A 17,256-nucleotide genomic window follows, 5' to 3' on the forward strand; every position below is an offset into this window, starting at 1 on the left:
CAACCCGAGGAGGGACCATGGCACATAAACAGAAAATATAAAAGCTGAGGATTCTCAGCCTGACAACCAAACGAGTTTGGAGGCATCTGAAGAGGCAGTTGCAAGAGTGAGGTTGTGAATGAAGGTGAAAACTGCTGCACTGCGCCTGCGCGGGGCTGGCTCAGCCCTGAGCCCCGTGTCCTGCTTTCCTGGGCATGCTGGTGGCTCTTCAGTGCTCTGAGGAGCCAGGCCACCTTCCTTCAATGCCCAGAGGATGGAAATCTGCTGCCAGTTGCTACTCCAATGCCTCAGTTCACCATTCAGAATGGAATTGATCACTGTGCAACAAGCCAGGAGTGCAGCACTGGCTGCTGCCAAGCCACAAGGGAAGCAGCCCGAAGAAGTGGCTTAGAAAAGAGTTGTTGAGGACCTTTTTAAACCCTCCCTGAGCAGGGACTGTTTCCAGAGGGGCCTTGCAGAGACCAGCTCTCCGAATGGCTGCTTGCTCTGTCTTGTTTCCATCAGCTGCTGCTCCAGGTGCTCCACAGGACTGGGGCGAGGGCAGCGATGCCCAGCACAAGTTCTTCTGCCCCTCAGTGTTCAGCCTGAGGTTCTGCCCAGCTTTGAGCAGGGCCTGCCAGAACTTTTCAGACTGAAAAAATACCACCTAAGGTGTGATATTAAATAGTGTATTGTGAAATAGAGGTCTGATATTCTTGTCCACAGCCTGCAGAGGGAGTGGTGATAAGTGGTGGCAGAGTACCTGTACCACCAGCCGCAGCTGCGTTGTGCCCGCCGCACCTGAGGTGTTGGCACAACAATTCATATCACTGCAAGTAATAAATGAGACTAGAAACTGATGTAATTTTACAGCAGTTCTGTTTTACCAGCTGAGTTAATGTGCCTTTAGTCAACAAATCTGTACTGACCCAATGCACATAGCATCATAGAAGGGTCTGTGTTGGAAGGGACATCCAAAGGTCATCTAGTCCAACCCTCCTCTGCAGTCAGCAGGGACATCCTCAACTAGATCAGGCTGTCCAGAGCCCTGTTGAGCTCCACTTTGAATATCTCCAGGGATGGGGCCCCAACCACCTCCCTGGGTAACCTGTTCCAGTGTTCCACCACCCACCCAGTAAAGAACCTGTTCCTAATGTCCAATCTAAATCTGCTCTTTTCTAGTTTGAAGCCATTGTCCTCCATCCTATTGCTGCAGGCTTCGTAAACAGCCTCCCTGCATCCTTCTGTAGCCCCCTTCAGGATCTCAGGTAGTGATAGGACTAGGGGGAATGGAATGAAGCTGGAGGTGGGGAGATTCAGGCTAGATGTGAGGAGGAGGTTCTTCCCCATGAGAGTGGTGAGACCCTGGAATGGGTTGTCCAGGGAGGTGGTCAAGGCCCCATCCCTGGAGGTATGGGGTGTCCCTGCCCATGGCAGGGGGGTTGGAACTAGATGATCCTTGTGGTCCCTTCCAACCCTGACTGATACTATGATACTGGCAGGCTGCTATTAGGTCTCCCTGGAGCCTCCTCTTCACCAGGCTGAACACCCCCAGCTCCCTCAGGCTGTCCTTGTAGCAGAGGTGCTCCAACACCCTGATCATTTTTGTGGCCCTCCTCTGGACCCACTCCATCAGGTCCATGTCCTTCCTATATGAAGGGCTCCAGACCTGGATGCAGTACTGCAGGTGAGAATCACAGATGGTAGGTGGCTGTGCAGTGAGTTGAGGCTGGGAAGGGATGCAGATGAGCCAAGTGGATCATTTCACTGCCACAGAAGGTGGCACTGGGATTGGTGACAAAGCTGACCTTTGATCAGAAGTGTCACCCTTCCAGCTGTGGTGGTGGTGGTGGGTGATCTCTTAAAAGGATGTGTAATTGTAAGTCCATGTGGTGGGACTGCCACATCACAAATGCTTTGGGACAAGTTTTTGTGATGATGGAAGCTGTTCTGGGAGCCTGGATGGTGGCTTACAGAGCAGAGTGGACAGTGGCACTGCAGGGACAGTGCACTAGTGTGAAGAGTGTCTGAGGAGCAAGGCAAGGTAGCATTGCTGCTGCCTGCAAGAATTCAGCCAAGCACATTGGGGACTTTTTTTCCCCATGGCAAAACATCAGGTGGATGTTGTTGTCTGGACAACTAGCTGATGGCTAATGGTTTGTGCCATGCTAGAGAGTGGCAGGGGAAACACAGCAGCTTATAAAGCATTTTGGGGGCTTTCTGGGGGGGAAACCAGTTGTGTAAATGTACTATGGTACTTCCAGAACCCCAGTGGTTTGGATTACATGGGATAACGAATTGCTTCCATCCTGAGCTGGTCCATCTACTACCCAATAGCTTACAGCTGTTTACACAGGGCATGTAATATTTTCTGTATTATTTTGTCACTAGGCAAATGACTCTTTATTGTTCTCTTCAACTGACAACAATGTCTGAAGGTGTAAAACTGGGGAATTGCCTAAACCAGTAGATGACACCAGGGCAAAAGATCTGGTACATTTCCCCAGCCTGCTCATACCAGAATGGTTCCAATTATTTGGTTTTGTTACTGTTTTAATCAAATGGTTCTTGTTGGCATGTTTACAGCCAGTGCCCTTCTCCATCCTCACTCAGAGATCTTGTGCTTCCAGTCCAAAGCAGCTTAGGAATCCTTCTGATCCTTAAGAAACCACCTTGTGGAAGTCTCTATCGACATCTATCACAGAATCACCAAGGTTGGAAGAGACCTCAAAGATCGTCAAGTCCAACCTGTCACCACAGACCTCATGACTAGACCATGGCACTAAGTGCCATGTTCAGTCCCCTCTTGAACACCTCCAGGGATGGGGACTCCACCACCTCCCTGGGCAGCACATTCCAATGGCCAACAACTCTCTCTGTGAAGAATTTTCTCCTCACCTCCAGACTAAACCTCTCCTGGCACAGCTTGAGACTGTGTCCTCTTGTTCTGGTGCTGGTTGCTTGAGAGAAGAGACCAACTCCTTCCTGGCTACAGCCACCCTTCAGGGAGTTGTAGACAGCAAGGTCTCCCCTCAGCCTCCTGTTCTCCAGGCTAAACAACCCCAGCTCCCTCAGCCTCTCCTCACAGGGCTGTGCTCAAGGCCTCTCCCCAGCCTTGTTGCCCTTCTCTGGACAGGTTCAAGAGTCTCAATGTCCTTCTTAAACTGAGAGGCCCAGAATGGGACACGGACACAGTACTCAAGTGCTATGCACCAGCAGATTCACTGTAGTACTTGGTGCACTTCCTAGGTTACAAGTCTTGTTCAACACAACGCACCCTGAGCGACAGCTTGGTGTTGGCTTTACCAGGAGAAGTTTGGAGTAGACAAAAGTGTGCATTTAGTATGGTGTTACAAACACTGCTCTGTAAAGCTTTTGTTGCATTATCCAAGGCTCTGATTCTGAGAGGGGAGAGCTTTTAGGAATAATTTGGACAGCTTTCAGTGCTTTGGTCATGCATGAAAAATGCCCCACATGCTCCTCAGAGAAGCCTTCATTTCATGTGATGAATGCTGTCAGGAATCTCACTGAATTGCTGCAGCTTTCCATGTGTAACAATTTAGCTCCCTGTTATCTTTTAGTCCCACTGATCAGGCAGAAATAGAATCTGATACAATGCATTTTTAAAGCATCAAATATTAATTGTCTACCTCCAATAGTTTCAAGCCCTGAGCTTTTTTTTCTGGGCTACAAGAGAGCAGCAAGCCACCAACCTGGGGTTTTTAACTCTTATTTAAAGAGAAGATCTCTCTCCATTTTTATAGAGGTGTTTAAAGTTTTCCACAGCACTTGTAAGTGATCAGCTTTTCATCCCTGCTAACCTTAGGTATCCTAATTTGTCTCACCTGGCCATGCCTGAGCCCTCTGTAGCTGTTTTGGCCCACAGCATGATGCTGCTATCCCCTTAGTGCTCTGTCAGATCACAGCTGATCATAAAGGAGTTATCTGGTGGCAATCATCCCCCTCTGTTGTGCCTGTCAGCCAGATGACAGTTTCACGACTCTGGCAGGTTTTTTCAGGGGTTTGAAGGTGTAACTTCGAGTTGCTGAAGTCCAGGCAAGAGATTAGCATTTGAAAACCACCAACAGATGTTAATCTTCCTTAGGAAGCGGCACCTGCTTGTCCCATCCTTTTCCTCTGCACAGAACCCCCCCAGCAGCACGTAGGCAGCGGATGGTGGCTGGGGAAGGGTGGTGCCCTGTGCCCTGCAGCCTCGTGGCCAGCCCAGCCCAGTTCACATCAGGGCAGGTCTTGTAGCAAGCGCTGGCCACCAGGATGGTGCCTCCACTGCAGTCCTGGTTGGCCAAGCTGCTGAGGATGTGCCTTGGATTTCTTGCAAGGTTTGTTTGGGGCTAGAGGGGTGAGGCTGCTTTGTCAGCAAAGGCTCTCCCACTTGGGGGTTTATTTCCATTTTTGATGGCCCAGGCTGTGCCTGAGGCACTCAGGGACACCCACTCCCTCCAGGATGTGTGCACTGGGGATGTGATACCTTATCTGTACCCATATGTTCTAGGGGTGCAACAATGGACTGTTCTATATAATGTATATATAATCTCTGATTACAGATAATGCTGGTAGTGTTTCCCTTTGCATTACACAGTACTTGTGTAAAGCAGGATGCTCGGGGTCCTGCTCAGCAAAGGGGGGCCCACATTGGCAAGTGAGAGCCTTCTTTCTTCCTGATCAAGATACTTAGAGGCCAGAGATGGCACAGATGTTTATTTTCCAAACACACCCCATCAAACAGAGGGAGAGAGACTTGGTAGTGAGGGGTTTCAGAAATATAAGCCTCCAGGACTTGTAAACAAATACTCCACTTACTGGATTTTTTCCTTTGAACTTTCATGGAAAATGGGCAATGGAAAATATCCAAGAACAGAAGGGGGTCTAAAATCAGATGTTGGAAAGGTGGTTTCATGAGAGACCAGAGGCAAGAGATAAAAGGTAAGGGAAGAAAAACTTTTTCATCACTCGTGTGCTAAAACTTGTGTCTAGCCTTAAGAGGCTAGAATTTGTCAGAATTTGCTTTCCAAGTCCATAGCTCTGTTGATGTGACCTGGAGCCTGGGCAGCCTGGAGTGCAGCTGCAGCCCATTGCCTCCCGTGCTTCACGGGCAGGGTCTCTCCCCCCGGCTGTCTGGGGAGCCTGTTCCCATGGCTCCGCTCACACAGCGGCTGCTCTTCATTAAGCTTCCAGCTTTGGCTGATGAAGTGCAGATGCAAGCAGCCTTCCACAGTGGGGAAAGGAGGAGGAGGAGGGGAAGAACAGGAAATTCTCAGAGCATGAGCTGGGGGCAGGGTAAATCATTACTTGGCATTTTATACACTGTGATGGGGCCAGGTCTGGGAAGAAGAGTTGCTGCCTTTCAGGGGTGCAAGGGCAGATTGGTCTTTCTTGCTACGCTAACATGGTTTTGCCTGGGGCTAAAGTGAGCTTGTTCTGTACCTCCTTGTTCCTTAACCAGACCTGCATTAATTTGCTCACATGCCTGAAAAGCAGCCACACTAATGGGCAAGACTCTTGCTCTGGTGCTAGAGATGTCAGGCTGTGAGGGAGGCTGTGCTGCCCCAAGGTCGAGGCTGGTCTTCCCAAGACATGGAGAAACGAACCCAGGTTGTTCTTTAAACCCATCCCTTGCTTGCAGGTCTGCCAGGTGCCTCAAGATGAATAGTTTGGAAGGGCAAGCTCTGACAAAGCATTCAGAGCTGTGAAAGGTGTCTGTTCTCTCTGATCACCTGTGAGGTAGAGGAGCTGGAGCCCTCTTTCTAGGGTGAAGGCAAACTGAGGTTCTGGCTAAAGATCTGGTCTTTCTGTAGGAGCTGTGGTGGATGATGAAAAGGCTGAGGTACTTAATAACTTCTTTACCTCAGTCTTCACTGCAAGGGCCTCTAGCCACACTCCTGATGTTATGGAAGTCAAAGCCAGGGACAGGGAGGAAGAACTGCCCATTGTAAGTGCAGATCAGGTTCGTGATCATCTGAAGAACCTGAAAGTGTTCAAGTCCATGGGACCCGACGGGTTACACCCACGGGTACTGAGAGAACTGGCAGATGAGGTTGCTAAACCCCTCTCTATTATATTTCAAAAGTCCTGGCAGTCTGGTGAAGTCCCCACAGACTGGAAAAGGGGAAACATTGCCCCCATCTTCAAAAAGGGCAAGAAGGAGGAACCAGGGAACTACAGGCCAGTCAGTCTCACCTCTGTGCCTGGAAAGATCATGGAACAGATCCTCCTGGAGTCACTACTCGCTCAAAAGAATAGTGAAGAGGTGATTGGGAACAGTCAGCATGGCTTTGCCAAGGGCAAATCCTGCCTGACCAACCTGGTGGCCTTCTATGAGCAGGTGACAAAATTAATAGATGAGGGGCAAGCAACTGATGTCGTTTACCTGGACCTGAGCAAAGCCTTTGACACTGTCCCACACCACATCCTGGTGTCCAAACTGGTGACACATGGGTTTGATTGGTGGACCACTAGATGGATAAGGAACTGGCTTGATGGCCGCACCCAAAGAGTGGCTGTCAATGGCTCCATGTCCCAGTGGAGGCCAGTGACAAGTGGAGTCCCTCAGGGATCAGTCCTGGGACCTATCTTATTCAACATCTTTGTGGGGGACATGGACAGTGGCATTGAGTGCACCCTCAGCAAGTTTGCTGATGACACCAAGCTGTGTGGTGCAGCAGACACGCTGGAGGGAAGGGAGGCCATCCAGAGGGACCTTGACAGGCTGGAGAGGTGGGCACAGGCCAACCTCATGAAGTTCAATAAGAGCAAGTGCAGGGTCCTGCATCTGGGTCGAGGCAATCCCAGGCACAAATACAGGCTGGGCAGTGACTGGCTGGAGGATAGCCCTGAGGAGAGAGACTTGGGGGTGCTGGTGGACAAAAAGCTCAACATGAGCTCTCAGTGTGCACTTGCAGCCCGCAAAGCCAATCAGATCCTGGGCTGCATCAGGAGAAGTGTGGCTAGCAGGTCAAGGGAGGTGATCCTCCCCCTCTACTCAGCCCTGGTGAGACCCCACCTGGAGTACTGTGTCCAGTTCTGGAGCCCCTATTACAAGAGGGATGTGGAGGTGCTGGAACGTGTCCAGAGAAGGGCCACGAGGATGATCAGAGGGCTGGAGCACCTCTCCTATGAGGACAGACTGAAGGAGTTGGGGCTGTTCAGTCTGCAGAAGAGAAGGCTCCGAGGTGACCTAATTGTCGCCTTCCAGTATCTGAAGGGGGCCTACAGGAAGGCTGGGGAAGGACTTCTCAGGATATCAGGTAGTGATAGGACTAGGGGGAATGGAATGAAGCTGGAGGTGGGGAGATTCAGGCTGGATGTGAGGAGGAGGTTCTTCACCATGAGAGTGGTGAAACCCTGGAATGGGTTGTCCAGGGAGGTGGTCGAGGCCCCGTCCCTGGGGGTGTTTAAGAGCAGGCTGGATGAGGCTCTGTCCAGCCTGATCTAGTGTGGGGTGTCCCTGCCCATGGCAGGGGGGTTGGAACTAGATGATCCTTGTGGTCCCTTCCAACCCTGAATGAAACTATGAAACTATGAAACTATCAGTCCCAGTGTCCTGGCCTTTGCCCATGTTTGGGATCTGCTGCATTATCCCTCTGTGGTTTAGGTGAGATGGGTTCTGTGATGCTGCCCAGCCCAGGCTTGGCCACAGAGCTCTGTGGCGGTCAAGAGCTCCATGGTTTGTGCCTCTGCTGTGCTGTGTGTGCAGTGGAGGGGTTGTTGTTGAGTAGTTGCTGAGTACTGTGGATCTTTTGCATTTCACAGGGGGGTGTGACTCTAGCACCTTGCTATTTCTTCATTAAGGTGCAATAAACAATGGATTAAACCAGAACATCAAACAAATGCAGTAAGAGTTGTGTGATGGCTGCATACGAAGATGGGTTTCACAAGCAAGTGGCACGTTGCTGTGTCAGAAATCCTTGCCCACTTAGGCACCTAGGCAGCAGTGTATGGAGTGTGATGCTGGAATGGTCTCTCAAAGCAAATAAAGTTTTGTAGTATTCTGCTGCAGGAAGAAAATTCAAGTATTACCTGCCTGTGCCTCCCCAGAGCTGTGCCCTTCTTGTGAGGGATGTGTCTGCTGGAGGGAGCCAGCCCCTGCTGCAGCTCCGCGTGTGCCAGGGGAGGAAGTTTGGCTGTGGGTTCTCCTCCATGCAGCTGCCACCCTTAGCTCCAGTGGGAGAATGGGAACTCTGCTGTGCAGAGCAGGGCCAGGGTCATTAGATGAAACATTCATCCCAAAGTTCCATCAGAAGGGACGGTCAGAGGGAGGCAGTGTTTTTGTCTTTCACCATGCTTGTGCTCTTGGGCTGTCTTTTGCTTTGGTCTCTGTGCTGGATGGGTCCTAGCACTGCTCTGCTGGGAACACCTCCAGGTTACAGTGTCTTTGGTCCAATCTGACCACAGTACTGAACTCTGCTGAGTGCTCCCCATCTGCCCAGCAGGGCCTGTCGGGAAAGCAGTGCTTGCCTAAAGAAGACAAAAGCAGAGCCCAGCAGCTGGAGAGGTTTCTTTTTTACATCTGTTGCAGCCAAGCAGTACCCTGCTGCTGGAGCCTCTTGGCAAATGGTTTGGAGTGGAGGAGGAAGAGGTGGGATGGCAGAGCTCCATCCCCTCAAGGCAGAGGTACATCTGGGAGCCCACTGTCTGGCATGGGTGCTGAGGTGGCCCTGGGCAGGCTGTGCATGGGTCAAGAGCTCCTAAAGAGGAATCCCTGAGGCAGCAGCTCCCTCTGAGCTTTGGAGCTGGCAGGAGCCATTGCCCCTCAGGAAAGTGTAGTGCAGCAGATGGCTGTTGAGTAGCATCTCCTGAGGAGTCTCTGCACACTCTTCTTGTCCTCATTGTTTCCATTGGGAATTCTGAACATTGATGTGGGGGGTTGGCAGTGTCTGTCTCTTGCAGCTGCAGCAAAGCCACAGTGATGGGAGCACAATGACTGTTTCTACAGCTGCTAACAGAACTGCTTTGGTTAGGCACTGGTGTAAACCAAAGCCCACGTTTCCTCTAGGCCGTGGGCATGCAGCTCCAGAACTAATCTTGATGTCTGAGGCTATTTCTGTTCCTCTTCAATCTCTGCACAGAAGCTGGAGTTCCCTTGGTACATCCAGCTGCTGGATGTCCAGTACATCCAGTGTTCCACTCTCCTCTTTCCTGGCACCTGACCCGCTCAGCACCCCAGCTGTGGCTGCGACACCCTAACAGCTCTCCTGTTTCTCACAGCGAGGCTGTCTGGGAGAACATGGCTCGCATGTGCGTGAAGACTCAGAGGCTTGACGTCGCCAGGATCTGCCTGGGAAACATGGGGCATGCCAGAGGAGCCAAGGCACTGCGGGAGGCCGAGCAGGAACCCGAGCAGGAGGCCAGAGTGGCTGTGCTGGCCGTTCAGCTGGGCATGCTGGTAAACCCCAACAACCTGCGCATCCGGGAGCGGCCACCCCCCGCCCTAGGGACAACTAGGAGAAACTGCCTGTGGAGATCCAAAAACCCTGGAGAGGAGTAAAGCCTAGTGCCAGGCTCCCAGGGGGTGATGAAGAATAGTTGTGACAGTCACTGAACTGTAGTTGAGTTTTCATCCTAGGGCAGTAGGCATCTCCTTCAGCACTGCACAGCCCCGTGCTGCGTGAGTCCTGCGCCACTCAGCAGGGGCTTTCCCTGCACTCCCTCAGCACTCCCCTCAGCCTTATCGTGGTCCTCAAAGAGGAGATGAGAATCAGTGTGGCAGAAGCTGGCAGAATAAGAGGGCCAGGCTCCAGAGCTGCCTAAGGGTATAGGAAATGAATTTGTCTGTTTTTCTAAGTGCTGGACAGAATCTATTTGGGACTTGCACTGGCTTGTGAGAAGCTGCTGAACGAAGGCAAGTGCTGAGCGGAGGAAACACGTGCTTTCAAGGTGTGCTTTGTGTGAAACACAAATCAGACAGAATGCTTTCCTGGGGCAGAATTCTCCCAAGCTTAATCATTCTAGGTTAAGAAAAGGATGTACTTTTAAAGTATCCTAGTTTCAACAAACACATTTGAGGGCCCAGTATGGGAAATACAAGTTCCACTTTGACATGTTTGTTTGTAGAGTGAAAGGCTAAAGCTGAGTTCTGCCAGAGAGCGAGGGCTGGCTTAAGGCATGTAAGCAGTTTAGGCAAAATTGATGTTTCCTGCAGGGTTGGAATGCTCTGAGGAGTCACAGTTGCTGCTTGTGCTGTCCTGGGGGTGCCTGCAGTCACCCAGATTTCCAACCCAGCTTCTCCTGTCATGGGAGCAGTAGCTTGCCTGGACACAGCAGAGCCAGAGGATGTGCTCAGGCTGTTCTGCCTGCACTCTGGTGCATGGGGCAGCCCTCCCTTGGAGGCAAACACCTACCAAAAGGGACCTTCTCTTCCCATAGCCTGAACCCAATCCCCTCAACTGCCACAGGGGCTGAGGTCTAAAATGGGCTTGAGACCAGCCTTGTCACAGGGGTGGAAAGCTGACCAGAGCACTCAGCAGTTAGAAGAATGATAAGAAGATGTATTCCAGTCAGTGTGCTGTCTTGAGAGTCTTCATCAATGACCTTTAGTTTGGGAACCATCAGAGATCCAGGCATATGATTCACAGAGTCATGGAATACCAGGTTGGAAGGGACATCAAGGATCACCTATGATCTGCAGGATCATAAAACCTGGGCCAGGAGAACTGATGCAATACCCCACAGCTCATAAGAAATCACAGATTAGACTAAAAATGGCAGAGTGCTGTGACAGCAGAAGTCTTTCAGGGGCTGTGTTGGGGGAGACACCACATCCTGGGGCTTTGATTTGATAGCTTCTGTCTGCGGGTCTGTTGCAGCTACAGATAGAGCATTGATCTAGTGTGGGGTGTCCCTGCCCATGGCAGGGGGGTTGGAACTAGATGATGCTTGTGGTCCCTTCCAACCCTGACTGATACTAAGATACTATGATCCTTGTGGTCCCTTCCAACCCTGACTGATACTGTGATACTATGATCCTTGTGGTCCCTTCCAACCCTGACTGATACTATGATCCTTGTGGTCCCTTCCAACCCTGACTGATACTATGATACTATGACATCCACCCTTAAGTACCTCATTACTGGACAAAACCTCAATGAAATGGAAGAGTTCAGAGAACATGAGTGCAAATTGTTAGGCTCCTGGAAAGATTTCACAGGCAAGGAAATCTTTAAGATAGCCAGAGAATAAGGATTTGGCTTTAAAAGGTGTTGAGCAGTCTCCAACTGCTTTAAAAAGTCTAAATGCCAGGGAGAGAAACTGTTCTGAGCTGAAGTGAAGAAGTAAAGGAAAATTCAAATGAAATGTTTGGAAAAGCTTCCTGGCAGAGAAAGCTACGAGGCTGCAAAGTGCCAGTACTCCTGAGGGGGGATGTTTAGATCTTTTCAGAGAAGTGGAGGGGAGCTGCAGCAAAGGGGAGGCAGATCTCCTGCCTCTTTCTCCACCTCGCGGAGTCGTGGTGCAGGCAGCTTCCAGCTCCGCTCTCTATGCTTTTTGGAAATGGTAAACAACAAGGGCCAGAAACCATTTTTCTGTCTGGAACAGATAATCTCAATTTGCTAAGTATAGTGTTCAGCTGGACAGCAGTTGGGTGGAGCAGGAAAATGCTCCTTCCACGGGAGTACATCTCCAAGTGCAAAAATAATAGTTCCAGATTTGCCTGCCCTTGCGTCAGCGCCCGCGGAGCCCTCCTGTTCTAATTCTGTCCCAGGCTGCTAGCGTTTATTCCCAGGGACGGCTCTCCAGTTATCCCCCAGCAGCATTTCTGCCTCTGAGACCTGCTCAGGGGTGGCACAGCTTCCCTGGCACGTAACACCTTCTTGCCAAAAGCCCACGTTTCGGCTCAGGACCTTCTCCTGGACCTCAGCTCCGGGCAGGCCGCGTGGCTGTTAGCTGTGGCCCCACACGAGCACATCTCCCCTTCCTGAGGTGGTTTCTGCTCCTGATGACAGCAGTGGCTTGCTCATGTCACCCCCCGGTCACTCCTGTACAGTAAGTGCCAGGATCTGAGTGCTTTCCTTATTTTCACACAAACATCCTGTTTCCCAGTACTGTGCTATTCCAGGCTGCCTACCCCGAGGTGGCTGAACCCCCTGCCCGGGCAGCTGGGGCTCTCGCTGCCGGGGACCTGCGCTGCTGAGCTGCTGGGCAGAGCAGTGTCTGCCGGAGGGACAGCAGAGAGCTGAGAGGGGTCTGTGTGTGCTCTGCTTGCAGGAGGAGGCAGAGCAGCTCTACAAGGCTTGCAAGCGCTATGACCTGCTCAACAAGTTCTACCAGGCCTCCAACCAGTGGCAGAAAGCCATCCAGACAGCCGAGGCTCACGACAGGGTTCACCTGCGCACCACCTACTACAACTACGCCAAGCACCTGGAGGCCACCGGAGAGCACAGCCTTGCCCTGACCCAGTAAGCACTCGGGGTTGGAGCTGTGTCCTCCTGGGAAGGCTGGAGGCAGCCTAAGGAGCACTGATGATGATGACCACTAATAGTTAATTGAAGGCTTTTCCTGTTTCTGGTGCTTTCTATCTCGTGGAGTGACAGCATTGTTAAAATAACCTTCCCAGCACCCTCCCAGGCTAACAAAGCCCAGCACAGAAAGGTTAAGTGTCTTGTAGGGGACAGTTGAATCCCACTAATATCCAGGCCTGTACTGGTCTTTAGAAGACCATTGCCCTCTTTTCCTTCCTTTTCCATGACATGAAAACACTTGTTTACTTCTCCTGAGAGTCCCAGGCACAACTGCTGTGGCAGAATTTAGTCTGACTTGGGTGCTTCTTGTGCCTGGCCCTCCCCTGTGACTGGTGAGTCCCTAGAGAGGTTAGGGGAGAAGATTCTTACTGTGTTCCACTGGTCTGAAATCTTGGGTTTAGGAGGTTTAGCATAGGAAGCCTCACAATTTAATATTAAGATGACTTCTGTCCAGAGTCAAAGTAGAGCTCTGATGTGATGAGGCAGATGAGGAGAGGCTGAGGGAGCTGGGATTGTTCAGCCTGGAGAAGAGGAGGCTCAGGGGAGACCTTAGTGCTCTCTACAACTACCTGAAGGGAGGTTGTAGCCAGGTGGGGGTTGGTCTCTTCTCCCAGGCAAGCAGCACCAGAACAAGAGGACACAGTCTGAAGCTGCACCAGGGGAGGTTTATTCTTGAGGTGAAGAGAAAGTTCTTCCCAGAGAGAGAGATTGGCCACTGGAATGTGCTGCCCAGGGAGGTGGTGGAGTCACCATCCCTGGAGGTGTTCAAGAGGGGATTGGAGGTGGCACTTGGTGCCATGATTTAGTAGTCATGAGGTGTTGGGTGACAGGTTGGACCTGATGATTTTTGAGGTCTTTTCCAACCTTATTGAGTCTATGATTCTATGAAGGTGATCAAGGTGGGCAGGGAGGTGAGGAGAGACTGTAACAGAAACTGGTGGCAGGAGTGCAGTGAAAAAGTGGAAAAGAGGCTGAAGATGGCAGAAAAGCTGGGCAAGATGAGGAGCCCAGGGCTCTTGTCACCTTTTCAGCCAGCTGTACAGAGATGTGCTTGATGTTTGGGGAGCTTTCTGGGATATTTCTTTGGACCATTCCTGTCACTTTTAAAGTATGTACTGCCCTGTCTTCACACTGCCTCTCCTATTCCAGGGGCCTTGCCAGCACCATTGACCATATTTCTGATGATGCTGGCAGACTGCAGCTGGTCTGAGGGTGACCATACCAGCTGGAGCAGCGTTCTCAGTGTTGTCCCTCTCTAGCTGTCAGACAGCTTTCAGTGGAGGTGGTAGGAAGGTGGCTGTTTCACATCCAATCTGTTCTTCCCTGCAGCTATGAGAAGTCAGACACCCACCGGTTCGAGGTGCCCCGAATGCTCTCGGAAGACTTGCAAGCCCTGGAGAACTACGTCAACAAGATGCAAGACAAGTCAGTGCTGTGCTTGTTGCTTCTCCCAAATGGGACTTTCAGGTCTGAAACACAACTTGTGAAGAGAACAGGGAAGGAGGAGCATGAATCTTCTCTCAGCTGCAAGTTCAATCCCTGCCTTAGCCATTAAGAGCCTCCTGCAGCTTTTCAGGAGCATGCTGCACCGTGTTCAAGAGCCACCACATTAGCTGTCTAAGCTGGCCCCCCTTACAGTGCAGACCTTTGGGTGTCACCCCGGAGCTGGGGTGAAACCTTGTCTAAAGTCTGAACAAATGTAGCTGCTGTTGAGAGCAGGATCCCCAAGAGAGAAGGGTGCAGGCTGTGGCAACTCCTGTAACTACACCTCCTGTCGTTGCTTTTCTAGGAGCCTGTGGAAGTGGTGGGCTCAGTACCTGGAGAGCCAGTCCGACCTGGAGTCCGCACTCAAATACTATGCACTGGCTCAGGACTATTTTTCCCTGGTCCGTGTCCACTGCTTTCAGGGCAACATTCAGAAGGTGAGGCAGCCCGTGCCCCCGCTCCCCCAGGAGCCTCCTCCCCAGGCTGAGCTCTGCGCTTCCCTTTGCAGGCTGCTGAGATCGCCAACGAGACAGGGAACTGGGCCGCCTCCTACCACCTGGCGCGGCAGTACGAGAGCCAGGAGGAGGTCAGGCAGGCTGTGCACTTCTACACCAGGGCCCAGGCCTTCAACAACGCCCTGCGCCTCTGCAAGGTGCGTGGCAGGGCCCAGCGCGCGTGGCCGGTGTGGCATGGCCGGTGCGGCACGGCCGGTGCGGCACAGCCCGGCTCCCTCCCCTCCTGTGAGCCTCTGCTTGCTCAGAACCTCCTGGGATGCTGCACCTGGCTTCTGCCTGAGCTGGAAGGGACCTCCAAAGATCATCTAGACCAATATCCCTGCAGTGAGCAGGGACATCCTCCACTAGAGCAGGTCACCCAGATCTTCCACAACAGCTGCCTTAGTAAAGGCTGAGCTCTTAAGGGGGCCAAGAAAGCTGGTGAGGGACTTCTTAGGACGTTGGGTAGTGATAGGACTAGGGGGGATGGAGCAAAACTAAAAGGGGACAGATTCAGATTGGATGTTAGGAAGAAGTTCTTCACTGTGAGAGTGGTGAGACACTGGAGCAGGTTGCCCAGGGAGGTGGTAGAAGCCTCATCCCTGGATGTTTTTAAGGCCAGGCTTGATGGGGCTCTGAGCAACCTGATCTAGTGGGCAGGGGCATTGGAACTGGATGATCTTTGAGGTCCCTTCCAGCCCTGACAATTCTGTGATTCTCCATGAGATGTTATCTTCTCTCATATCTGAAAACTGCCTGAAACAGATGATGATGGCTGCAGCTCACAGTTCCTGGGGGTGGTTTTACACAGAGGGGCTGGAGGGGGAGGGGGGGGTGAAGCTGGGAGGCTTGCCAAAATCATCAACTCTGCTGCAGCCCTAGAGCTCAACCTTTGCTTTTGAACAGGAAAACAACTTAGATGATCAGCTGATGAACCTGGCTCTTCTGAGCTCTCCAGAAGACATGATAGAGGCAGCCTGCTATTATGAGGAAAAGGAGCAAATGGACCGAGCTGTCACGCTGTACCACAAGGTAAATGTCGTCTTAGTTAAAAGAGAGAGCAGATTTAAACTGCAGCAGTTCCTGCAGCAGAGGAACAGTAAGCCAGCTCCATTGTTACTGTCTGTGCTGTTTGGTACTCATCTCTTCATGCTGGGTCGTGCTCCAGCACAGCCTGTGAGCTGATTCTGCACTGCTTATGCTGCTCTTTAAAGACTCATTCTTCGTTTTGCAGGCAGGACATTTCTCCAAAGCCCTGGAGCTAGCCTTCGCCACGCAGCAGTTTGGGGCCCTGCAGCTAATTGCTGAAGACCTGAACGAGAAATCAGACCCAGCCCTGCTAGCTCGCTGCTCTGACTTCTTCACTGAGCATGGCCAGTATGAGAAGGCAGTGGAGCTGCTGCTAGCAGCCAGAAAGGTGCATGCCAGCTTCCTTGCTCCCTTCCAGGCACAACTGGAGGGGCACAGCAGCTCTGTAGGTGCTGACACATCCATCCCTGCTGCTAAACAGACAGCTGGAGATGTCTGTAAGGTTTAAAGTCTCCTGTCATGCAGTGACTGAGCCTCCTGGCTCAGCTCTGGAAATGGAGTCATAGTCATAGACTGGCTTGGGTTGGAAGGGATCTTAAAGATCACCAAGTTCCAACCCCCCTGCCATGGGCAGAGACACCTCCCACTAGACCAGGGCTGCTCAAGGCCTCATCTGACCTGGCTGGGAACACCCCCAGGGAAGGAGCATCCCCAACCTCTCTGGACAACCTGTTCCAGTGTCTCACCACCCTCACTGTCAAGCATTTCTTCCTAAGATCCCATCTAGATCTACCCTCCTCAAGCCTCAGTCCATTGCCTCTCATCCTATCACTACAAGCCCTTGTCAAAAGTCCCTTCCTGGCTTTCTTGTACTGTTCCCTGACTTTTGGGAATTCAACCACCTCCCTGGGCAGGCTGTTCCAGTGTTTGAAAACTCTTCTAGTGGAGAAGTTTCTTCTAGTATCTAACCTAAACCTCCCCTGGTGCCATTTCCTTTCACCCTGCCACTTTGTTGTCAGGGAGATGTTAACTACACAACAGTGTTCTAGATGGAGCCTCCACAGCTGCTAGCTTTTGTGCCTTAGATAGCTCCCTTCTGTAGGGTATCATAGTATCAGTCAGGGTTGGAAGGGACCACAAGGATCATCTAGTTCCAACCCCTCTGCCATGGGCAGGGACACCCCACACTAGATCAGGCTGGCCAGAGCCTCATCCAGCCTGGGCTTAAACACCTCCAGGATGGGGCCTCAACCACCTCCCTGGACAACCCATTCCAGGGCTTCACCACTCTCATGGGGAAGAACTTCCTCCTCACATCCAGCCTGAATCTCCCCACCTCCAGCTTCATTCCATTCCCCCTAGTCCTATCACTACCTTAGATCCTGAGAAGTCCCTCCCCAGCCTTCCTGTAGGCCCCCTTCAGATACTGGAAGGCCACAATTAGGTCACCTCAGAGCCTTCTCTTCTCCAGACTGAACAGCCCCAGGGTACACCACAAGCAATGTGAAGCACCATGGTGGTGTTTGCCACAGCTCACTGCTTGCTCACTCCCCTCAGTACCACGAAGCTCTGCAGCTCTGCCTGGAGCAGAACCTCACCATCACAGAGGAGCTGGCTGAGAAGATGACACTCTCTAAGGACTGCAAGGAGCTGTCTGAGGACTCCCGGAGAGAGCTGCTGGAGCAAATTGCTGACTGCTGCATGAGACAGGGCAATTACCACCTGGCAACCAAGAAATACACAGAAGCAGGGAACAAGTTAAAGGTCAGCCTGGCTACCCAGGGTGAAAAAAAAAC

General features: G+C 51.8%; 1 protein-coding gene across 2 annotated transcripts in view; it reads left to right on the forward strand.

Moving 5' to 3' along the window:
- The window catches only part of IFT140 (intraflagellar transport 140), a 70,764-nt gene that overhangs the window by 50,759 nt on the left and 2,749 nt on the right, over positions 1-17,256 (forward strand). For both annotated transcript variants that reach the window (XM_068147012.1, XM_068147013.1), the window contains 8 exons: positions 9,205-9,382; positions 12,199-12,389; positions 13,782-13,877; positions 14,242-14,374; positions 14,446-14,589; positions 15,338-15,463; positions 15,666-15,848; positions 17,018-17,224. In XM_068147012.1, the coding sequence (XP_068003113.1) occupies positions 9,205-9,382; positions 12,199-12,389; positions 13,782-13,877; positions 14,242-14,374; positions 14,446-14,589; positions 15,338-15,463; positions 15,666-15,848; positions 17,018-17,224 (1,258 nt within the window). The remainder of the gene's footprint in view (positions 1-9,204; positions 9,383-12,198; positions 12,390-13,781; positions 13,878-14,241; positions 14,375-14,445; positions 14,590-15,337; positions 15,464-15,665; positions 15,849-17,017; positions 17,225-17,256) is intronic.

Source organism: Melanerpes formicivorus, unplaced genomic scaffold, assembly GCF_026170545.1.
Source record: "Melanerpes formicivorus ecotype bairdi unplaced genomic scaffold, bMelFor1.0.p_v2 SCAF_14, whole genome shotgun sequence".
Classification (NCBI taxonomy): domain Eukaryota; kingdom Metazoa; phylum Chordata; class Aves; order Piciformes; family Picidae; genus Melanerpes; species Melanerpes formicivorus.